Genomic DNA, 20,081 nt, shown 5'->3' on the forward strand with positions numbered 1-20,081 from the left:
TTAAGGGAGGGAAGTTTAGGAGAGACATGAGGGGTAAGTTTTTTACACAGAGGATTGTGGGTGCCTGGAATGACTTGCCAAGGATGGTGGTGGAGGCTAAAACATTTGAGGTATTTAAGAGCCTCTTGGACAGGCACATGGATGAAAGAAAAATGGAGGGTTACGGGATAGTGTGGGTTTAGTACTTTTTTAAGGAATATATGTGTGCTGTCTTTACGACAGTTATTTAGTTTATAATATTTTTGCTTAGTAATTCATTCGATAGTATTTTCTAGTTAGAATTAGAAGTGTTTAAAGTATATTCATTGCATGTAAAATATATCAGCACGCGATGACGTCACATCCGGTTTCGCCGCGTCTTGTGGGAAAGTACCGGTTTGAAATTAACGCGAGGGTGGGGGCTCACCACGAGGCACACCTGAGCAGAAGTTGTTTTGCAGGCATTAGAAATCACAGTGAGAGCAATGCTGTAAGTTAATAGATAATCGATATATTGAACTAAGATGTTAATGCCAATCCTGTTAAAAGTAACGACGGTCGATAATGTTTATGCTTTCGTTAGTTAAAGAGTTGCAGATAGTTTGCATTGAAGTGTATTTAAAGTAGTCAATGGAGCAGGTAAACTCTGCCTGTATACTGCACCTTAGTGTAATGTAGTTATAGTCACCTTTGCAAGTATTTGCAATTGAAATGTGACATTAAGGAAGGAACAAATACTGTATCAATCTTGTATTGTTTTATCAACAGTTTTCACCATATGTTAATGTGAAGAGTGAACAGTAAATGGTTAATCTTACTGCGATCTGGTTTCATTGACTGTGGTTTATCTCGACGTTGAATTCAGCGTTATTAGTACACCCGAAGGAGAACGTTACAGTGAAAAAGCGGCATTATCAGGTGTTTCAAGTGCTGCAATGTCAGCTCGATCCAGCATTAAGTCGACGCCGCCCAGCGACAAGGGCGGTAAACCGACATCAAGTAAGCCCACCCAGGCATTATCAGGTGTTCCAAGTGCTGCAGTGTCAGCTCGATCCGGGATCAAGTCGATGGCGCCCAGCGACAAGGGCAGTAGAGCGACATCAAGTAAGTCCACCCAGGCAAGAGCCAAGGCAGAAGCCACCAAGGTGCGACTGCATTACGCCAGACAAGAAGCAGTTTTGAAAATGGAACAGGCCACCAGAGAAGCCAAAATCCAGAAGGAAAGGGCCGCTAGACAAAGTGAAGAGGCCGCCAGACAAAGTGAAGCGGTCGCCAGACAAAGTGAAGCGGCCGCCAGAGAAGCTGAAACCCAGTTGGAAATGGCAAAAATATCAACAGAGTTGCAAGCGCTGCAGCTAGAAAGAGAAGAAGAAGCTGCCAAGGCGGAAGCAGAGTACATAGAAGAAGCTGAAGGGTCGCGTGATTGGACCGAAGTAAGATCTACTTTAGAAAGGACCAGACTGGAACGCACAAGCGACTATGTACAATCTCAAATAGACAGGCAGGCTCGTCTCTCCTCTCCATACGTATTCGATAACTTCCCCAGCTACGAGGATCCCCAGAGAGGCACGATTGCATCACATCCATACAAGGGAGAAAATTTACCCTCGCGACTCCGTGATGAAGTCAAGAATGAAAGAGCTGACAACCGATACTTCTCAACACCAAACTTACAAAGTTTGATGCGAAGAGATGCAGAGGTCGGATCCAGGATGGCAAATTCCATGAGAAACGTACGCTCTCAGTCATATAGGCGCCAACGTACTTCTCCAGCCCGCATGCCGCTTACAGCCGATCCCACGATGCAGTATTTAGCACGACGGGATCTCATCACTTCGGGACTGTACCAGTTTGACGATAAACCTGAAAATTACTGTGCATGGTACTCGACATTCACCAACGCGATCGACGGAGTCCAGCTCAGTGCAACCCAAAAGTTGGACCTTATGGAGAAATGGCTGGGGAAAGAATCACGCGACCAGGTGAGACGCATACGTTCAGTGTACATCAACAAACCCGAACTAGCCTTAAGCAAAGCGTGGGAGAGACTTCGGGAGGGCTATGGGGCCCCCGAAATTATTGAAGCGGCGCTATATCGACGTCTGGAAAACTTTCCTAAGGTGTCAGCCAAAGATCACATTAAGTTAAGAGAATTCGGAGATTTACTCATGGAGATCCAAGGCGCCAAAGAAGATGGCTACTCAGCTGGTCTAGTATATCTAGATACTCCATCCGGGATTAGACAAGTCGTGGACAAACTTCCTTTTGGGCTGCAGGACAGGTGGCTGTCCGTTGCTTTAGAATACAAGGAAGAGCACGATGATCGATTTCCTCCCTTTGAGCTCCTCACTAGGTTTGTGTGCAGGGAGGCGAAGAAGCGAAACGACCCTAGCCTCGCGGGTCCAGGAAACAGTACGATTTACACCAAGCCAGGTAGATCCTCTTTGAATGTTTTCAACATTGATAAACCCGTGTCAGTGCTCAAGACTGAAGCCCTTACAACTAACAACGACCCTGGCAAGTATTGTCCATTGCATAACAAACCTCACCCCCTCAAAGGATGCAGAATGTTTAGGGAAAAACCCCTTGAAGAGAGGACGGCCCTTCTCAAGGAGAAAAGAATATGTTTTAGATGCTGTTCCTCAACCTCTCACCTCGCCAGAGAGTGTACGATCGCCGTGAAGTGTCCGGAATGTGATAGCATGGATCACGTCGGGGCCATGCATTCCGGCCTGTCACCGCAAACCGACAACGCTCCTTCACCCCCACAACAGGACGGCGGGGAGGGAGAGGCTCACTCTAGGTCAACAGTTGTCAGCACGAAATGTACAGAAGTTTGCGGTCAAGCTCAGTCAAGCCGTTCTTGTTCCAAGATCTGCCTCACTAAGGTGTACCCTAAAGGAGCCAAAGACAAGGCCATCAAAGCCTATGTGATTCTGGACGATCAGAGCAATCGCTCACTAGTCAGTCCAGAGTTCTTTAAATTGTTCAACATTGAGAGTGAGCAGTTCCCATACTACCTCAAAACTTGCTCAGGCAACATGGAAACCCAAGGAAGGAAGGCCGAAGGCATCCAGATCGAGTCCCTGGATGGTAAAGTCGTCATCTGTCTCCCTCCGCTCTTAGAGTGCAATGAAATCATGAATAACCGCACTGAGATCCCGACACCAAGTGCGGTGCTACACCAGCCACATCCACCACATCACCAAACACATCCCAGAACTGGATCCAAAAGCGGAAATACTCCTGCTATTAGGAAGAGATGTAATCCGGGTACACAAGGTTAGGCAGCAGGTCAATGGACCACACGACGCCCCCTTTGCACAACGCTTGGATCTAGGCTGGGTGGTGATAGGAGGGGTGTGCCCTGAAGACGTACACAAACCGATGGTTAACACACTCAAGACCAATGTGCTAGAGGGTGGCCGCCATTCATTCTTTCAACCCTGCCCGAGTGTCCTGTGCATTAAGGAAGCACAACAAGACGTTAACAAGCATAAAGTAACTGACGAGACGTTAGGTCAGTCAGTTTTCGTTCAAACCGAGCACGGAAATAAACTTGCACAATCAGCTCAAGATGCCATTTCTTTAAAAACAAAGGACACCAAGGTCTTCAGAGATGAAGCAAATAATGGGGTTGCCCCATTGCCTTTCAGAGAACCACGCCAGCACTCACCAGATAACAAAGAGCAGGCAGTCAAACGGTTCACGTCCTTACGGAAAACCCGGAAAAGGAAACCTGAGATGCAGCAACGCACCCGATGGACCCACAAGGTACTGTGCACCCTAATGGCAGAGGTCACAGCCATTATAAACGCACAACCACTCCAACCTGTGTCTTCTGATCCAGAAAACCCCTTCATACTTTCGCCATCAGTGCTCCTTACGCAGAAGGCAGGAGCTCCCCCTCCACCAGGAGACTTCTCAGATGAGGATTTGTACACAAAGCAATGGAGACAAGTCCAGGCTCTGGCAAATCAGCTCTGGTCTCGCTGGAGACAAAAATATCTACCTTTGTTGCAACAGAGACAAAAGTGGACAGAACCCCGCAGGAATCTTCAAGTTGGAGACTTAGTCCTGCTCAGGGACAAGCAAATCGCCCGCAACAGCTGGCCAATGGCCAGAATCACTGCTACATTCCCTAGCGGGGATGGACATGTCAGGAAGATCGAATTGAAGTCTACCGACCAAGGCGATGTGAAAATTTACCAAAGGCCAGTTACAGAAGTTACTCTACTTCTACCTAATGACTGATTAAGAGACTAAGTTTTGTACTCTGTTCATTATGACCTTACGAAGGTCAAGCGGGGAGTGTGCTGTCTTTACGACAGTTATTTAGTTTATAATATTTTCGCTTAGTAATTCATTCGATAGTATTTTCTAGTTAGAATTAGAAGTGTTTAAAGTATATTCATTGCATGTAAAATATATCGGCATGCGATGACGTCACATCCGGTTTCGCCGCGTCTTGTGGGAAAGTACCGGTTTGAAATTAACGCGAGGGTGGGGGCTCACCACGAGGCACACCTGAGCAGAAGTTGTTTTGCAGGCATTAGAAATCACAGTGAGAGCAATGCTGTAAGTTAATAGATAATCGATATATTGAACTAAGATGTTAATGCCGATCCTGTTAAAAGTAACGACGGTCGATAATGTTTATGCTTTCGTTAGTTAAAGAGTTGCAGATAGTTTGCATTGAAGTGTATTTAAAGTAGTCAATGGAGCAGGTAAACTCTGCCTGTATACTGCACCTTAGTGTAATGTAGTTATAGTCACCTTTGCAAGTATTTGCAATTGAAATGTGACATTAAGGAAGGAACAAATACTGTATCAATCTTGTATTGTTTTATCAACAGTTTTCACCATATGTTAATGTGAAGAGTGAACAGTAAATGGTTAATCTTACTGCGATCTGGTTTCATTGACTGTGGTTTATCTCGACGTTGAATTCGGCGTTATTAGTACACCCGAAGGAGAACGTTACAATATGGGTCGGCACAACATCGAGGGCCAGAGGGCCTGTACTGTGCTGTGGTATTCTAGTGTCTAGGAGTTGTTTGTTATGAAAAGATGAATTAATTAATCAGTGATTGATTTAAATTCTGAGCTGGTTTTCACTATTACATCACTGGTTGAGAAATGCCAAATTATATCTGCGGAGCCAAAGTCATTGTAGGCTGGGAGTGTTCTCTGGGTTCTTACTGACATCCGACTGGGAAGGAAAATATGAGGCTTGAGCTGAACTGACATCTCAGGTACTGGATGAATGGCAGTGCTTTGGCACTGCTGGAAGTGCAGCTGATCTTGGGATACAGGTTAGGCAGAAGTGGAGACAAGCCAATGATTGGGTACAAATGCAGAAAGAGCCAAGAGCTAAATTGTACCACAGAGGCAAAAGTCAAAAGGGCAAAGAATGCAGGATGCAAAGTGCTGCATTTAAATGCGCGTAGTATTTGGAATAAGGTGGAAGAACTCATGGCGCAATTAGAGATTGGTCGGTATGACGTTGTGGGCATCACTGAGCTGTGACTAAAAAAGAAAGCCGTAGTTGGAACTTAACATCAAATGAATACAGTGTTGGGAAATGTATGATAATGCATTTTGGTAAATGGAACAAAAGTGTGGGCTGTTAATCTAAATGGGAAGAAGGTTCAAACGTTAGAGCTGCAGAGGGACTTATGCAAGACTTGTGCAAGATTCCCAGAAGGTTAATTTACAGGTTGAGTCTGTGGTAACAAAGCCAAATGTAATGTTGGCATTTATTTCAAGAGGAATAGAATATAAAAGCAAGGAGATAATTCTGAGCCTTTATAAGACACTAGTCAGGCCGCACGGAGTACTGTCAACAGTTTTGTACCACATATCCTAAAAGGGCAGTGCAGACTCGATGGGCTGCATAGCCTAATTTTGCCTACATTTTCAGGTTGGAGAAGCTGCTGTACTCTTTGTGCTACAAAGGGGCATTGAACTTTCCGATAGAAATTGCTTAAGGATGGAGAAAATTGTGAAGGGCACTCTGTCACATGGTTAATTACTCTTTATATTCAGATTACCCCTTCTCCATCTTTTACAGAGTTACTCAGAGAATTTAGTGTGGTCTAATCGTGACAGTAGAGAAGGCCATAGACTGACATGACGGACTGGGAAAAGAAGAGGAATTAAAGTGGATGGCCACTGGGAGATCCCACTTTTTTCTGGCAGATGGGAGTGTAGATGCTTGGTGATGCAAAGCACAAAGCTTGTATGGGAGGGGTTTAAACTAATGTGGTAGAGGGATGGGAACCAGTATAATTGAGCTGAGGATGAGCCAACAGGTTTACAAGTAGATCATGTAATGTGTAATATGACTTGAAGGAGCTGTATTTAAATGTACATAGCATTCGGAATAAAGTGGACGGATTTGTGCCACAATTAGAGCTTGGCCGGTATGAGGTTGTGTGCATCACTGAGTTGCGGCTGAAAGAAGGTTGTAGTTTGGAGTTTAAGATCAAAGGATGTACTTTGTATTGAAAGGACAGGCAGGAAGGCATCGTCAGTGGTGTGGCTCTATTGGTAAGAGATGGAAGTACGTCTTTAGACAGAGCTGACATAAGGTCAGAGAATGTTGAATATTTGTGGGTGAAGTTAAGAAACTGCAAGGGTGAAAAAAACCCAACATTTTGGGAATCATATATAGGCCTCCGAATACTAGACAAGATGTGGGGTTGAGATTACAAAGTGAGCTGGAAAGACATCTAATAAGGGTAATGTTGTGGTGACCCACTTTCCAGCGCACTTGAACCGGCTCACAAAACGGTGTGCACCAGCAGAGAGGCCGGCCCCAAAAAGGGAACCAGGCCTTCTTCACCAGCAAGGGGAAAAGCCCACGCGCGGGAAGGGACAGTGAATATGCGCCCCCTACAGTATTCCTGCCCAGGGAGGGTGGAAACGTGAAGGCTTAAAAGCGAGGCCGCGAAGTTTGAATAAATCTTTAACACAACTGCAACTCACCGTCTGCGTGTTGTTATTCCAGTGCTGTGTGTAGCACACCGCTACAATGTCACAATTATAATGGGGAGTTCAATATACAAGGGGTTTGAGAATTTGTTGGATGCCTTCAAGATAGCTTTTCAGAGCAGCTTGGGGTTGAACTTACTCGGGGAAAGACTATCTTAGACTGGTGTTGTGTAATAACCCAGACCCTGTTAGGGGGCTTAACATAAAGCAATACTGAAGACGCAGTGATCTCAATATGATTGAAGTCATACTGCAAATTGACAGGGGAAAGCATAACTCACATGTATCAGTATGGCAATAGAATAATGCAAATTGCAGAGGCATGAGAGAGGAGCTTGCTCAGGTGGATTGGAGGGGGATACTGGCAGGGATGTCAGCAGGGCAGAAGTGGCTGAAGTTTCTGGGAATAGTTCACAAGCCGCAGGATAATTATGTCCCATAGGAGAAATTCTCAAATGGGAGGGGTAGGTATCCGTGACTGATAGGGGAAGTTAAGCACTGCATAAAAGCCAAGGAAAGGCATATAAGGTAGCAAAATTAAGTGGGAAGATGGTTGATTGGGAAGCTTTTAAAATCCAAAAAAAGATAACTATAAAGTTATAAGACGGGAAAAGATGAAATTTGAGGGTAAGGTAGCTGATAATATAAAGCAGGTTACAAGAAGTTTTTTTTTCAGTTATATAAAGCATAAAAGGGAGGGGAGTGTTGGACCACTGGAAAATGATGCTGGTGAGGTAGTAATGGGGGGACAAAGAAATGGCAGATGAACTTAATAAATACTTTGCTTCAGTCTTTACCGTGTAAGATACCTGCTGTGTGTCAGAGGTCCGTGAGTATCAGGGGGCAGATGGACTATATCCCAGAGACCTGAGAGAAGTCACTGAAGAGATAACAAATGCATTGATCGTGATCTTTCGAGAATCACTTGATTTTGGCATGGCCCCGGAGGACTTACCAAAATACATTAATATACATTTTCCAACTCTGTATTCTATCTGCCACTCTTTTGCCCATTCTTTTAATTTGTATAAGCCCTGCTGCAATCTCATAGCATCCTCAGCACTATCTACCCCTCCACCTATCTTCGTATCATTTGCCAACTTTGCCGCAAAACGATCTGCTCCTATGTCTTGTGGTCTTATGTATTTGTCAGAATAAAAGGTAAAGAACCTTATTTTTAAGAGACATTGAGGCTCTGGTTAAGAGATGAAAAGAGGTACATAGCAGGTATAGGCAAGTAGGAACAGATGGGGTGCTTATGGAGAACAAGAAATTCAAGAGAACACGTAATAAAGAAATTAGGAAGGCTAAAAGATGACATTGCGTTGCTCTAGAAGACAACATGAAGGAGATTCCTCTGAGATTCTACAGGTATGTTAAGATCAAAGAATTGCTAGCGACAAAATTGGTCCTCTGGAAGACCAGAATGGTAATCTGCGCGTGGAGCCAAAGCAGATGGGGGAGATCTCAAATGCATTCTTTGCATCTGTGTTTTCTCAGGAGACAGATAGTCTGTAGAAGTGAGGCAAAGCGGCACCAACTTCATGGACCCTGTACAGATTACAGAGGAGGAAGTGTTTGCTGTCCTGAGGCAAATCAGGGTGGGTAAATCCCCAGGGCCTGACAAGGAACTTGCCAGGGCACTAGCAGGGATATTTAAAACATCCTTAGCAAAAGGCTAGGTACTAGAGGATCGGAGGATATCCAGTGTTGTCCTGATGTTTTAAAAAAGACTCTAAACAGAAACCATGAAATTATAGGCTGATGAGACTGATAAGGGAAAATTATTGCAATGTATCCAAAGGGACCAGATGTATGTGTTCGGATAGACATGGATTGATCAACATGGCTTCATGTGTAGTGGATCATTACTAAAGAATGTTGTAGGGTATTTTTAGAGGAGGTTACCAAGAAAGTGAATGAAGTTAAGACATTGGATGTTGTTTAGATGGACTTTAGTAAGGCATTTGATAAGGTCCCACATGGCAGGCAGGTCAAGAAGGTTCAAATGCTTGGCATTCAGGATGAGGTAGTAAGTTAGATTAGACATTGGTTTTCTTTCTTTATCAATCTTTTTATTAATTAAAAAAGTACATATATACAAACAAGAGGAGAATTATCTCAAATATCTATATTGATAACAATTCATATAAAATGAAAAATAAACATTATCAAGATCATACATAGTATGAATCTAATAGTATATAATAAAAATAAGATAATCAATTCTCCTCATCATTCCATGAAAAGAAGAAAAAAGATAAAGAAACTTTTATAATTTTTATATACATAAAACCCCCACTAAACAAAAAAAACAGGAAAAAAAGAAAAAGAGAGAAGAAAAGGGACTGGACAGCCCATACTGAGAGCAAAATCAAGAAAAAAGAGAAACACTCTGATCAAATCCAAAGTTTCAAGAAAGTACAAAGTGTAACTGGAAAAGCAATAAATCAAACCATATAAAAATATTGAATAAAAGGTCGCCAGGTTTCTTCAAATGTAAAGGATATATCAAATGTCCAATTTCTTATTTTCTCTTAACATAGACAGGACATAATGGAGGTAAGCCAATAAAAAACAGTAGGTGGATTAGAGTCTTTCCATTTAAGCAAAATGGCTCTCCTAGCCAATAAAGTTGTAAAAGCTATCATCCGTTGAGCAGAAACAGGAATACATCCTGCTTCCAGTGGAGTGATCCCAAAAATTGCTGTAAATAAATTCAGTTGTAGGTCCAAATTCAAGACTTTTGATAAAGTTTTAAAGACATCTTTCCAAAAATTATCTGTCTTGATACAAGAACAAAACATATGAGTTAAAGTAGCCACCTCAATATTACATCTGTCGCAAATAGGATTAATATTGGGAAAGATACAGGCTAATTTATTCTTTGACATATGTGCCTGATGTACTACCTTGAACTGTATCAAGGAATGATAGGCACAAATAGATGATGTATTTACCAAATGAAAAATATTATCCCATTGATTATCTGAAAGTGACTCTCAAAATTCCAATTCCCACGCAGCTTTAATTTTATCGTTAGATACCATCCGCAAATTCAATAACCATCTATAAATTATAGCTATGAATCCTTTTTGAAATGGTTTAACCTGAAAAAGAGTATCTATCATATTGTGTGAATAAGCAGAGGGAAGATTTGGAAGCAAACTACGTAAAAAAATTCCTAATTTGTAAATATCTAAAAAATGTGCATTAAATAAGTCATATTTGTCCACCAGCTGAGTGAAAAACATTAAACAAACCCCCATAAGCAAGTCTAAAAACGTTATTATTCCTTTTTCTAAGATTATTAAGGGATTTGACACACTAGAGGCAGGAAGCATGTTCCCAATGTTAGGGGAGTCCAGAACCAAAGGCCACAGTTTAAGAATAAGGGGTAGGCCATTTAGACTGGAGCTGAGGACAAACTTTTTCACCCGGAGAGTTGTGGATCTAAGGAATGCTCTGCCTCAGAAGGCAGTGGAGACCAATTCTCTGGATGCTTTTAAGAAAAAGTTAGATAGAGCTCTTAACGATAGAGTCAAGGGATATGGGGAGAAGGCAGGAATGGGGTACTGATTGTGGATGATCAGCCATGATCACATTGAATGATGGTGCTGGCTCGAAGGGTCAAATGGCCTACTCCTGCACCTATTGTCTATTGTCTATTTGGTTTTTCAAATTAAAAAGGTCTGATCTGAAATTGATGGTTTAAAAATAATTACGATGGATTTTACTAGAAAGAACAAAGTTATTAAACTCAAAAAAATCTACGAAACTGAAATCAAATTCTTAATGTACGTTTAATAATGGGATTGAGGTCTCGACTACCAATCTTAGAAAGCAAAAAAAGAAGAGGAGTTCCCAGTAAAGAGGCCAAAGAATACCCATTCACTGAGTTTTTCTCCAAATCCACCCATAAAGGACAGTCATGCATGTCTGAATAATGAATGCAAAATGAAATATATCGAATATTAATTGCCCAGTAATACATTCTAAAATTTGGCAAAGCCATACCATCATGCTTTTTTAATTTCTGTAATAGAGGTTTACTCAATCTAGGATTTTTATTATTCCAAATATAAGATAGAATTTTAGAGTCTATTCTATCAAAAAACAGTTTAGGAACAAAGGAAGGGATTATTTGGAATACAAAAAGAACTTCGGTAACACTATAATTTTAATAGCATTAATTCGACCAATTAATGATAATGTCTTATGTGATCATCTAGAAAGTACTTGTTGCATGTATTCAATTAATAGAAGAAAGTTATATTTATACAGGTCCTTAAAATTTTTGGTAATTTTAATACCAAGTTAAGTAAAGTTATTTTTAGCAATGCTAAAAGGAATTTGATCATATTGATCCAAGTAGTTATTAATAGGAAATAACTAACTTTTGTACAAATTTAATTTATATCCAGAAAAGCTAATAAATTCAGAAAATATAGATAACATAGAAGGAATAGATTTCTTAGGATCTGAAATATAAACTAACAAGTCATCTGCATACAATGAAACATTATGCACTTTATCTCCTCTCTTAATACCTTGAACATTGTTGGAGTCCTGAAGAGCAATAGCAAAAAGTTCTAAAACCAGGTTGAACAACAGCAGACTAAGTGGATAACCCTGCCAAGTACCTCTGCATAGCCTAAAATAAAGAGATTTTTGATTGTTATTTATAACTGCCGCCAAAAGAGCTTGATAGATCAGCTAAATCCAGGAAATAAAACCTGGACCAAAATTTAATTTTTCTAAAACCTCAAATAAATACGACCATTCTACCCAATCAAGGGCTTTCTCTGCATCAAGCGAAACAACACATTTGGATTCTTTGGTATGGAGAGGAATGAATAATGTTCAATAATCTCTGAATATTAAAATATGAATCTCTATTCTTAATAAATCCAGTTTGATCCTGAGAAATAACCTTAGGTAAATATTATCACACCTCTCTGACCAAATCTTAGAAAGAATCTTAGAATCCACATTTAAAAAGGAAATTGGTCATTAAGAGACACATTCAGAGAAACCTTTTTTCTTTTTTAGGAATTAATTAAATTAATGCCTCATAGAAAGATTTTGGGAGGGTCCCAGAAGATATAGAATCAACGAAAATTTGGCATAAATCGTATAAATATTTGGTGTAATTTGGTGTAAATATTTCAGTAAATGTCTTAAAAAATTCTACTGTAAATCTATCCAGGCCCAGAGCTTTACCTGATTGAAAAGAAGATATAGTCCTTGCTATTTCCTCTCGTTTAATAGGCGCATCTAACGTATTCATACCTTGAATTGAAATTTTGGGTATATTCAATCCTTGCAAGAATCTATTCATAAAAGTAGTGTTGTCTGGAAAATTAGATTTATAAAGGTTAGAGTAGAAATCTAAAAATACTTTATTAATTTCCTGACAATCTGATGTTTCAGTTCTATCAGTTCTTCATATTTTCAAAATCTGCCTTCTATCCATAATTGCTTTATGTTGCTTTATGAACGGCCGACAATTTACCTGACTTATCTCCATGTATATAAAATTGACTTTTAGATTTCAAAAGTTTCTGCTCAATGGAAAAATTGTTAATGCCTCCGCAATCTCCACTGTTACTTCCTCCAGACCATGAGGGTGCATTCCATCTGGTCTAGGAGATTTATCTAACAGATTATCCAGCTTCCTGAGTACTTTCTCTGTTGTAACTGTGACTGCACATATTTCTCTTCCCTGACACCCTTGAATGGCTGGTATATTGCTGATGTCTTCCTCAGTGAAGACTGATGCAAAATACTTGTTCAGTTCCTCCACCATCTCCCTATCTCCCATTACAATTTCTCCAGCATCATTTTCTATCGGTCCTATATCTACTCTCACCTGTCTTTTACTCTTTATATACTTGAAAAAGCTTTTAGTACCCCCTTTGATATTACTTGCTAGCTTCCTTTCATAGTTCATCTTTTCCCTCTTAATGACCTTCTTAGTTTCCTTTTGTAAACTTTTAAAAACTTCCCAATGTTCTGTCTTCCTACGATGTTTGCTTCCTTGTATGCCCTCTGCTTTGCTTTAACTTTGGCTTTGACTTCTCTTGTCAGCCTTTTTGTGCATCCTGTTTCCATTCAAAAATTTCTTCCTCTTTGGAATATATCTGTCTTGCACCTTTCTCACTTCTTGCATAAACTCCAGCCACTGCTGCTCTGCCGTCCTTCCTGCTAATGTCCCTTTCCAGTCAACCTTGGCCAGTTCCTCTCTCATGCCACTGCAATTTCCTTTACTCCACTGAAATATCAACACATTGGATTTCGGCTTCTCTTTCTCGAATTTCACAGTGAACTCAATCATGTTGTGATCACTGCCTCCCAACGGTTCATTCACTTCCATCTCTCTAATCACCTCTGGTTCATTACACAATACCCAATTCAGTACAGCCGATCCCCTAGTGGGCTCAACAACAAGCTGTTCTAAAAAGCCATCTCGTAGACATTCTACAATTTCTCTCTCTTGAGATCCAGTGCCAACCTCATTTTCCCAAGCCACTCACACGTTAAAATCCCCCACAATTATCATAACGCTGCCCTTCTGGCAAGCCTTTTCTATTTCCTGTTGTAATTTGTATTCCAAATCACTGCAGCTGTTAGGAGGCCTGTATATAACTGCCATCAGGGTCCTTTTACCCCTGCAATTTCTTAGCTCAACCCATAAAGATTCTGTACCTTCCGATCTTATGTCAACTCTTTCTAAAGATTTAATATAATTTCTTACCATTAAAGCCACGCCACCCCCTCTGCCTACCTGCCTATCCTTCCGATACAACGTGTATCCTTGGACGTTCAGCTCCCAGAGACATGCACCCTTTAGCCACGTCTCAGTGATGGCCACAATATCATATCTGCCAATCTGTAACTGTACAACTAGATCATCCACCTTATTCCTTATGCTGCGTGCATTTAAGTATAACATCTTAAGTCCAGTATTTGGTACTTTTTGCATTGATTGCACTGCAACTCATCGCAATGGTTGCAAATTTGCTCCATCACCTACCTGTCCTTCCTGACATCCTTACTGCTCACTACCTTAGATCTATTACTGTTTTCCCTCTCCTCTGCTCCATCATTCCAGTTCCCACCCCCCTGCCAAATTACAGTTTAAACCCTCCCTAACAGCTCTATTAAACCTTCCTGCCAGGATATTGGTCCCCCTAGAATTCAAATGTAACCCATCCTTTTTGCACAGATCACACCTGCCCCAAAAGAGGTCCCAATGATTCAGGAATTTGAATCCCTGACCCCTGCTCCAATCCCTCAGCCACGCATTTATCCTTCATCTCATTCCATTCCTATTCTCACTGTCGTGTGGCACAGGCAGTAATCCTGAGATTATTATCTTTGCAGTCCTTCTTCTCAACTCCCTTCCTAATGGTTGCTTGGACGCGATCAGAAAAAACCCAGACCCTGGCACCAGGGAGGCAAACTACCATCCAGGTCTCCTGATTGCATCCACAGAATGGCCTGTCTGACCCCCTAACTATCGAGTCTCCTGTTACTACTGCCTTCCCCTTCCTTTCCTTACCCTACTGAGCTACAGGGCCGGACTCTGTGCCGGAGGCACGGCCACTGTTGCTTCCCCCAGGTAGGCTGTTCCCCCCCCAACAGTCCTCAAACAGGAGTACTTATTGTCAAGGGGTACAGCCACTAGGGTACTCTCTAGTACCTGACTCTTCCCATTCCCCCTCCTAACTGTGACACTAACCCTGCCTGCCTCCCGTGGCCCTGGTGTGACCACCTGCCTGTAACTCCACTGTATCAACTTCTCACTCTCCCTGACGAGACGAAGGTCATCGAGATGCAGCTCCAGTTCCATAACACAGTCCCTTAGGAGCTGCAGCTCAGCGCACCAAGCGCAGATGTGGACGTCCGGGAGGCTAGGAGACTTCAGGACCTCCCACATCCGACACTGAGAAGAACAGGCTGCCCTCATACTTCCCCTTTCCTCAAATAACAGGAGAAACTGAAACCTAAACCTATCTTGCCTCGCCCACTTCCACCTAAGCCCGTTGAACCAAAGCCCTTAAGCTTACACTCTGCCCCCGGCTCATTCCACTGCCCGCAAATGACGCTGCCCGCTGTTTAAGGCTGTGCCCTTTTTAAATCTTCCACATTTCACTGCCTGATGTCAGAAAAGCTGAAAGAATACCATAAACATATGCAGGGATGTAAAGAAGAGCTGATAAAAATTTTCCTAATTCTTTATCAATCCTGGTGGAGAATCAAAAATCTTCCATGTTACGAAATTGACAACTAAAAATCATTTGATTCTATCTTACATTCATGGTTGATGGAAGTTCTTATATACATAAATCCCACCCATTACTTCTGAAATTCCTTTAACATCTGTCTGACAAAGTATTGGCACACTATAGCCATCATATCAATTAACAAACATATATATTATTACCTGTACTGTGAGTTTCTCGTGAGCATAATGTAATTGTCTCCTGATATTGGTATGATGTAATTGTCTCTTGATAGTGGGGTGATGTGATGTCATATGATGGCATATTCCAGCCGGTATAAAAGGGGAGACCGTAGTTTGTGGCATAGTTGTTCTGTTGGGAGTCACAGTTGGCGGTTACATAATCGTAGGAGAGAGAGAGTGAAGAATTACCAGTTTTGTGCAAACTCAAAAAATTGGAGAGAAATCAATGGCGTTCTCTATGTCTCGAAGTGATTGATGTGAATTGTGGCACACACTTTTAGTTACCCCCTGCAGGGTCTCAGTTGTGTGGTGACCACCTCCAGTGAAAGGTCAGTTACTTTGAGAAATCTTATTTTTCGTGATCTTTTCGGAAACGGCATTACTCAGCTGGGATCTGCATCGACAGTTTTGTCTTTTATTCAAGAATCACTCATCACTGGTTCAGGAAGTCTCTCCTCTCACTTACTTTATGAATCATGTGGACTTATTGATTTTATGGACATTAATGGTTTAGATGAAGGGATTAAAAGTAAAATTAGCAAATTTGCAGTTAACACAAAGCTGGGTGGTAGTGTAAAATATGAGGAGGATGTTAGGAGAATGCAGGGTGACTTGGACAGGTTGGGTGAGTGGGCAGATGCATGGCAGATGCAGTTTGATGTGGATAAATGTGAGGTTATCCACTTTGGTGGCAAGAACAGGAAAGCAGATTACTATCTGAATGGTGTCAAGTTAAGAAAATAGGAAGTACAATGAGATCTAGGTGTCCTTGTTCATCAGTCACTGAAAGTAAGCATGCAGGTACAGCAGGCAGTGAAGAAAGCTAATGGCATGTTGGCCTTCATAACAAGGGGAGTTGAGTATAGGAGTAAAGAGGTCCTTCTGCAGTTGTAAAGGGCCCTGGTTAGACCACACCCGGAGTATTGTGTTCAGTTTTGGTCTCCAAATTTGAGGAAGGACATTCTTGCTATTGAGGGAGTGCAGCACAGGTTCACAAGGTTGATTCCCGGGATGGTGGGACTGTCATATGTTGAAAGATTGGAGCAACTGGGCTTGTATACACTGAAATTTAGAAGGATGAGAGGGGATCTGATTGAAACATATAAGATTATTAAGGGATTGGACACACTAGAGGCAGGAAGCATGTTGCCAATGTTGGTGGCGTCCAGAACCAGAGGCCACATTTTAAGAATAAGGGGTAGGCCATTTAGAACAGAGTTGAGGAAAGACTTTTTCACCCAGAGAGTGGTGGATCTATGGAATGCTCTGCCTCAGAAAGCAGTGGAGGCCAATTCTCTGGATGCTTTTAAGAAAGAGTTAGATAGAGCTCTTATAGATAGCGGAATCAAGGGATATGGGGAGAAGGCCGGAACGGGGTACTGATTGTGAATGATCAACCATGGTCACATTGAATGGCTGTGCTGGCTAGAAGCGCTGAATGGCCTGCTCCTGCACCTATTGTCTATTGCCTTATTAAACTACCACCTTAAGACTGTGCTTGAGTTGTCTCTAAGTTCAACTGTTTGATAACTATAGATGCATAACACTGTTAATTTCCATTTAAGTAGTCGTTTGTCCACTTTTCAATATTTTTGAGTAGAGGTTAGTAAATTTCATTGTTTATTTATAAAACCCTGACTCAATTTCATATCTATTGCTACTGGTGCATAACAAAAATTGAGGGCACGTCCAGATATGAACAAATTTGCTGCTTAATAACCATATAACAATTACAGCATGGAGACAGGCCATCGCGGCCCTTCTAGTCCGTGCTGAATGCTTACTCTCACCTAGTCCCACCTACCTGCACTCAGCCCATAACCCTCCATTCCTTTCCTGTCCATATACCTAACAATTTTTTTTTAATGACAAAATCAAACTTCCCTCTTCCACTTCTACTGGAAGCTTGCTCCACACTGCTACCACTCTCTGAGTAAACAAGTTCCCCCTCGTGTTACCTCTAAACTTTTGCCCCTTAACTCTCAACTCATGTCCTCTTGTTTTAATCTCCCCTACTCTCAATGGAAAAAGCCTATCCACATCAACTCTATCTATCCCCCTCTTAATTTTAAATACCTCTATCAAGTCCCCCCTCAACCTTCTACGCACCAAAGAATAAAGACCTAACTTGTTCAACCTTTCTCTGTAACTTAGGTGCTGAAACCCAGGTAATATTCTAGTAAATCTCCTCTGTACTCTCTCTAATTTGTTGACCTCTTTCCTATAATTCGGTGACCAGAACTGTACACAGGATTGTTCAATTATTGATCTGATTGGGAAAGGGGAAATACCCGATTCCTTTTGGTTTTGTTCGTTTGTGTGTGAAAATCAGCAGCAATGGATGTTGGGGAATTTCTGGCATTGCCAACTCCTGAGGTATTGGCAAAAGTGAAAAAGGGTGAGGTGCTAGAAATTGCTAAAGAGCTGGAACTTACTGAGATAAAGCCGGCTATGACAAAGCCAGTGATTCAGAGGAAAATAGCTGAGTACTATGTATCTAAGGGGGACATTGATGAGAAAGTGTTAGAGAAGTTTCCTGTAAGTAAAGAGGAGATCCAGTTATGATTGGAACAAATGAGGTTAGAGGATAAAGAAAGACAGAGGCAGTTTGCTGCCAGAGAAGCAGATAAACCAAGGGAAGAAACAGATAAACCAAGGGAAGAAGCAGATAAACCATGGGAAGAAGCAGATAAACAGAGGAAAGAAGCAAGGAAACAGAGGCAGTTTGAGCTACAGATGCAGAAGATAAAGCTTGAGAATACGGCTTCTGGTTCTAGGAAACCGGTTGTACCATTTATTGCTATTCAGGAAGTTAAACTGGTTCCTCCATTTAATGAGGCAGAAGTGGATAAATACTTCCAGCATCTTGAGAAAGTTGCTCTGAGTTCACACTGGCCAAAAGAGGGCTGGCTTGTCCTTTTATAAAGTGTCTTTAGATGTAAAGCACAATAGGTTTATATGGCCCGCAGCTGATTATGATACTGTAAAGCAGGTTATACTTAAAGCTTATGAATTTGTACTAGAAGCTTATAGGCAAAGATTTAGAAGTCTGATGAAACCTGTGAACCAGACTTATGTGGAATTTCTCTATGACAAATCTGTGTTTTGAGCAATGGTGCACATCTAATACTCTGAATGAAGGATATGACAACTTGAAAGAGTTGGTTTTAATTGAACAAGTGACCAGTTATGTTCCGCAGGTGTCAGTATTGGGACCATTCCTTTTAGTGGTAATGGTCAATGATTTGGGTAAGGGATTTGGTGGCTTTTTGGCCACATTTGTGGACAATGCAAAGATAGATGGAGTGGTAAGTAGCAGAGAGTCTGGGTAACAATTAGAGAAATTGGAGAATAGGCAAAGAAGTGGCAGATAGAATATAGTCTAGTGTGATGGTTGTGCATTTTGGTAGAAGAAATATAGGCATGATATTTTTTAAATGATGAGAAAATTCAAAAAAATAAAAGCTGTAAAGGGACTTTGGAGTACTTGTGCAGGATTCCCTAAAGGATAACTTGCAGTTTGAGTCAGTGGTAGGGAAGGAAAATACAATATTAGCATTCATTTCAATAGGAGTAAAACAAAAAGAAGGATGTAATGCCAGAGCTTTATAAAGAATTGGTCAGGCCATACGTGGAGTTTTGTGAGCAGAGTTGGGTCCTTTATCTTAGAAAATATGAGCTGGCATAGGAGACATTCCAGAGGAGGTTCACGAGAATTATTCCGGGAAAGAAATGATTAACACATGAGAAATGTCTGATGAGTCTTGGTCTGTACTCACTGGAGTTTAGAAGAATGAAGGAGGGTACAGTGAATACAACTGAATAAAGAAAGGTCAGATAAAGTAAATGCAGAGAGGATGTGCCCTGTAGTAGGGGAGTGTAGGACCAAAAGGCACAGCCTCAGAATAGAGGGGTGTCCAAGATGAATTACTTTAGTCAGAGGGGAGTAAATCCATGGAATTCATTGCCACGATAGGATGTGAGGCCAATTCATTGGGTATAATTAAAGCAGAGTAGGATAGGTTCATGATTAGTCAGGGCCCCAAATGTTACGAAGAGGAGGCATGAGAATGGAGTTGAGAAGGAGAATAAAATCCATGACAGTGCAGAATATACTCAATGAGTTGAATGGCATGATTGTTCTACTATGCCTTATGGCCTCACAACGCTCAAGATATGGACCACCAAATGTTTCCTACAGCTGTAACACGACTTCTCAAATTTTCTCCTCATCAGCTGGAGCTTTTCTTTCTTTCTTTCTTTTCCAATCTTTCTATTAAATTTCAAATTAATAAACAGAACAATATTGATAATGGTACATAGAGATCAGGATTACATTAATAATGGTTAACATATAAAAAACATATTTCAAGTAAATGGAGTTGAACCTCCCAATCTCTTAGTAATTAGCCATGAAAATTATACTTATAAAGAGAAAAAAACCTCTAAACTGAGAAAAACTAAACTAAAAAAAAAACAAAGATTGGGCTGCCATATTTCATCGGTTAAAATTATAATTTGTCATTGACTCCACTCCTCTATACAAGAAAAAAATTACTAAGAGAAAGGATTCAGAAAGGGTCAACTTACATAAAATGAAAATATTGAATAAATGGCCTCCAAGTTTCTTCAAATT

General features: G+C 41.1%; 2 protein-coding genes across 4 annotated transcripts in view; one reads left to right on the plus strand and one right to left on the minus strand.

Moving 5' to 3' along the window:
• Positions 1–3,282, plus strand: part of LOC132379182 (uncharacterized) — a 30,611-nt gene extending 27,329 nt beyond the window's left edge. For both annotated transcript variants that reach the window (XM_059946855.1, XM_059946854.1), the window contains exon 2: positions 748–3,282. In XM_059946855.1, the coding sequence (XP_059802838.1) occupies positions 915–3,266 (2,352 nt within the window). In that variant the 5' untranslated portion in view covers positions 748–914 and the 3' untranslated portion in view covers positions 3,267–3,282. The remainder of the gene's footprint in view (positions 1–747) is intronic.
• Positions 1–20,081, minus strand: part of LOC132379183 (tissue-type plasminogen activator-like) — a 313,799-nt gene that overhangs the window by 182,101 nt on the left and 111,617 nt on the right. The window lies entirely within an intron of this gene.

The sequence above is a fragment of the Hypanus sabinus genome, chromosome 21 (genome assembly GCF_030144855.1).
Source record: "Hypanus sabinus isolate sHypSab1 chromosome 21, sHypSab1.hap1, whole genome shotgun sequence".
In the NCBI taxonomy this organism is placed as follows: Eukaryota; Metazoa; Chordata; class Chondrichthyes; order Myliobatiformes; family Dasyatidae; genus Hypanus; species Hypanus sabinus.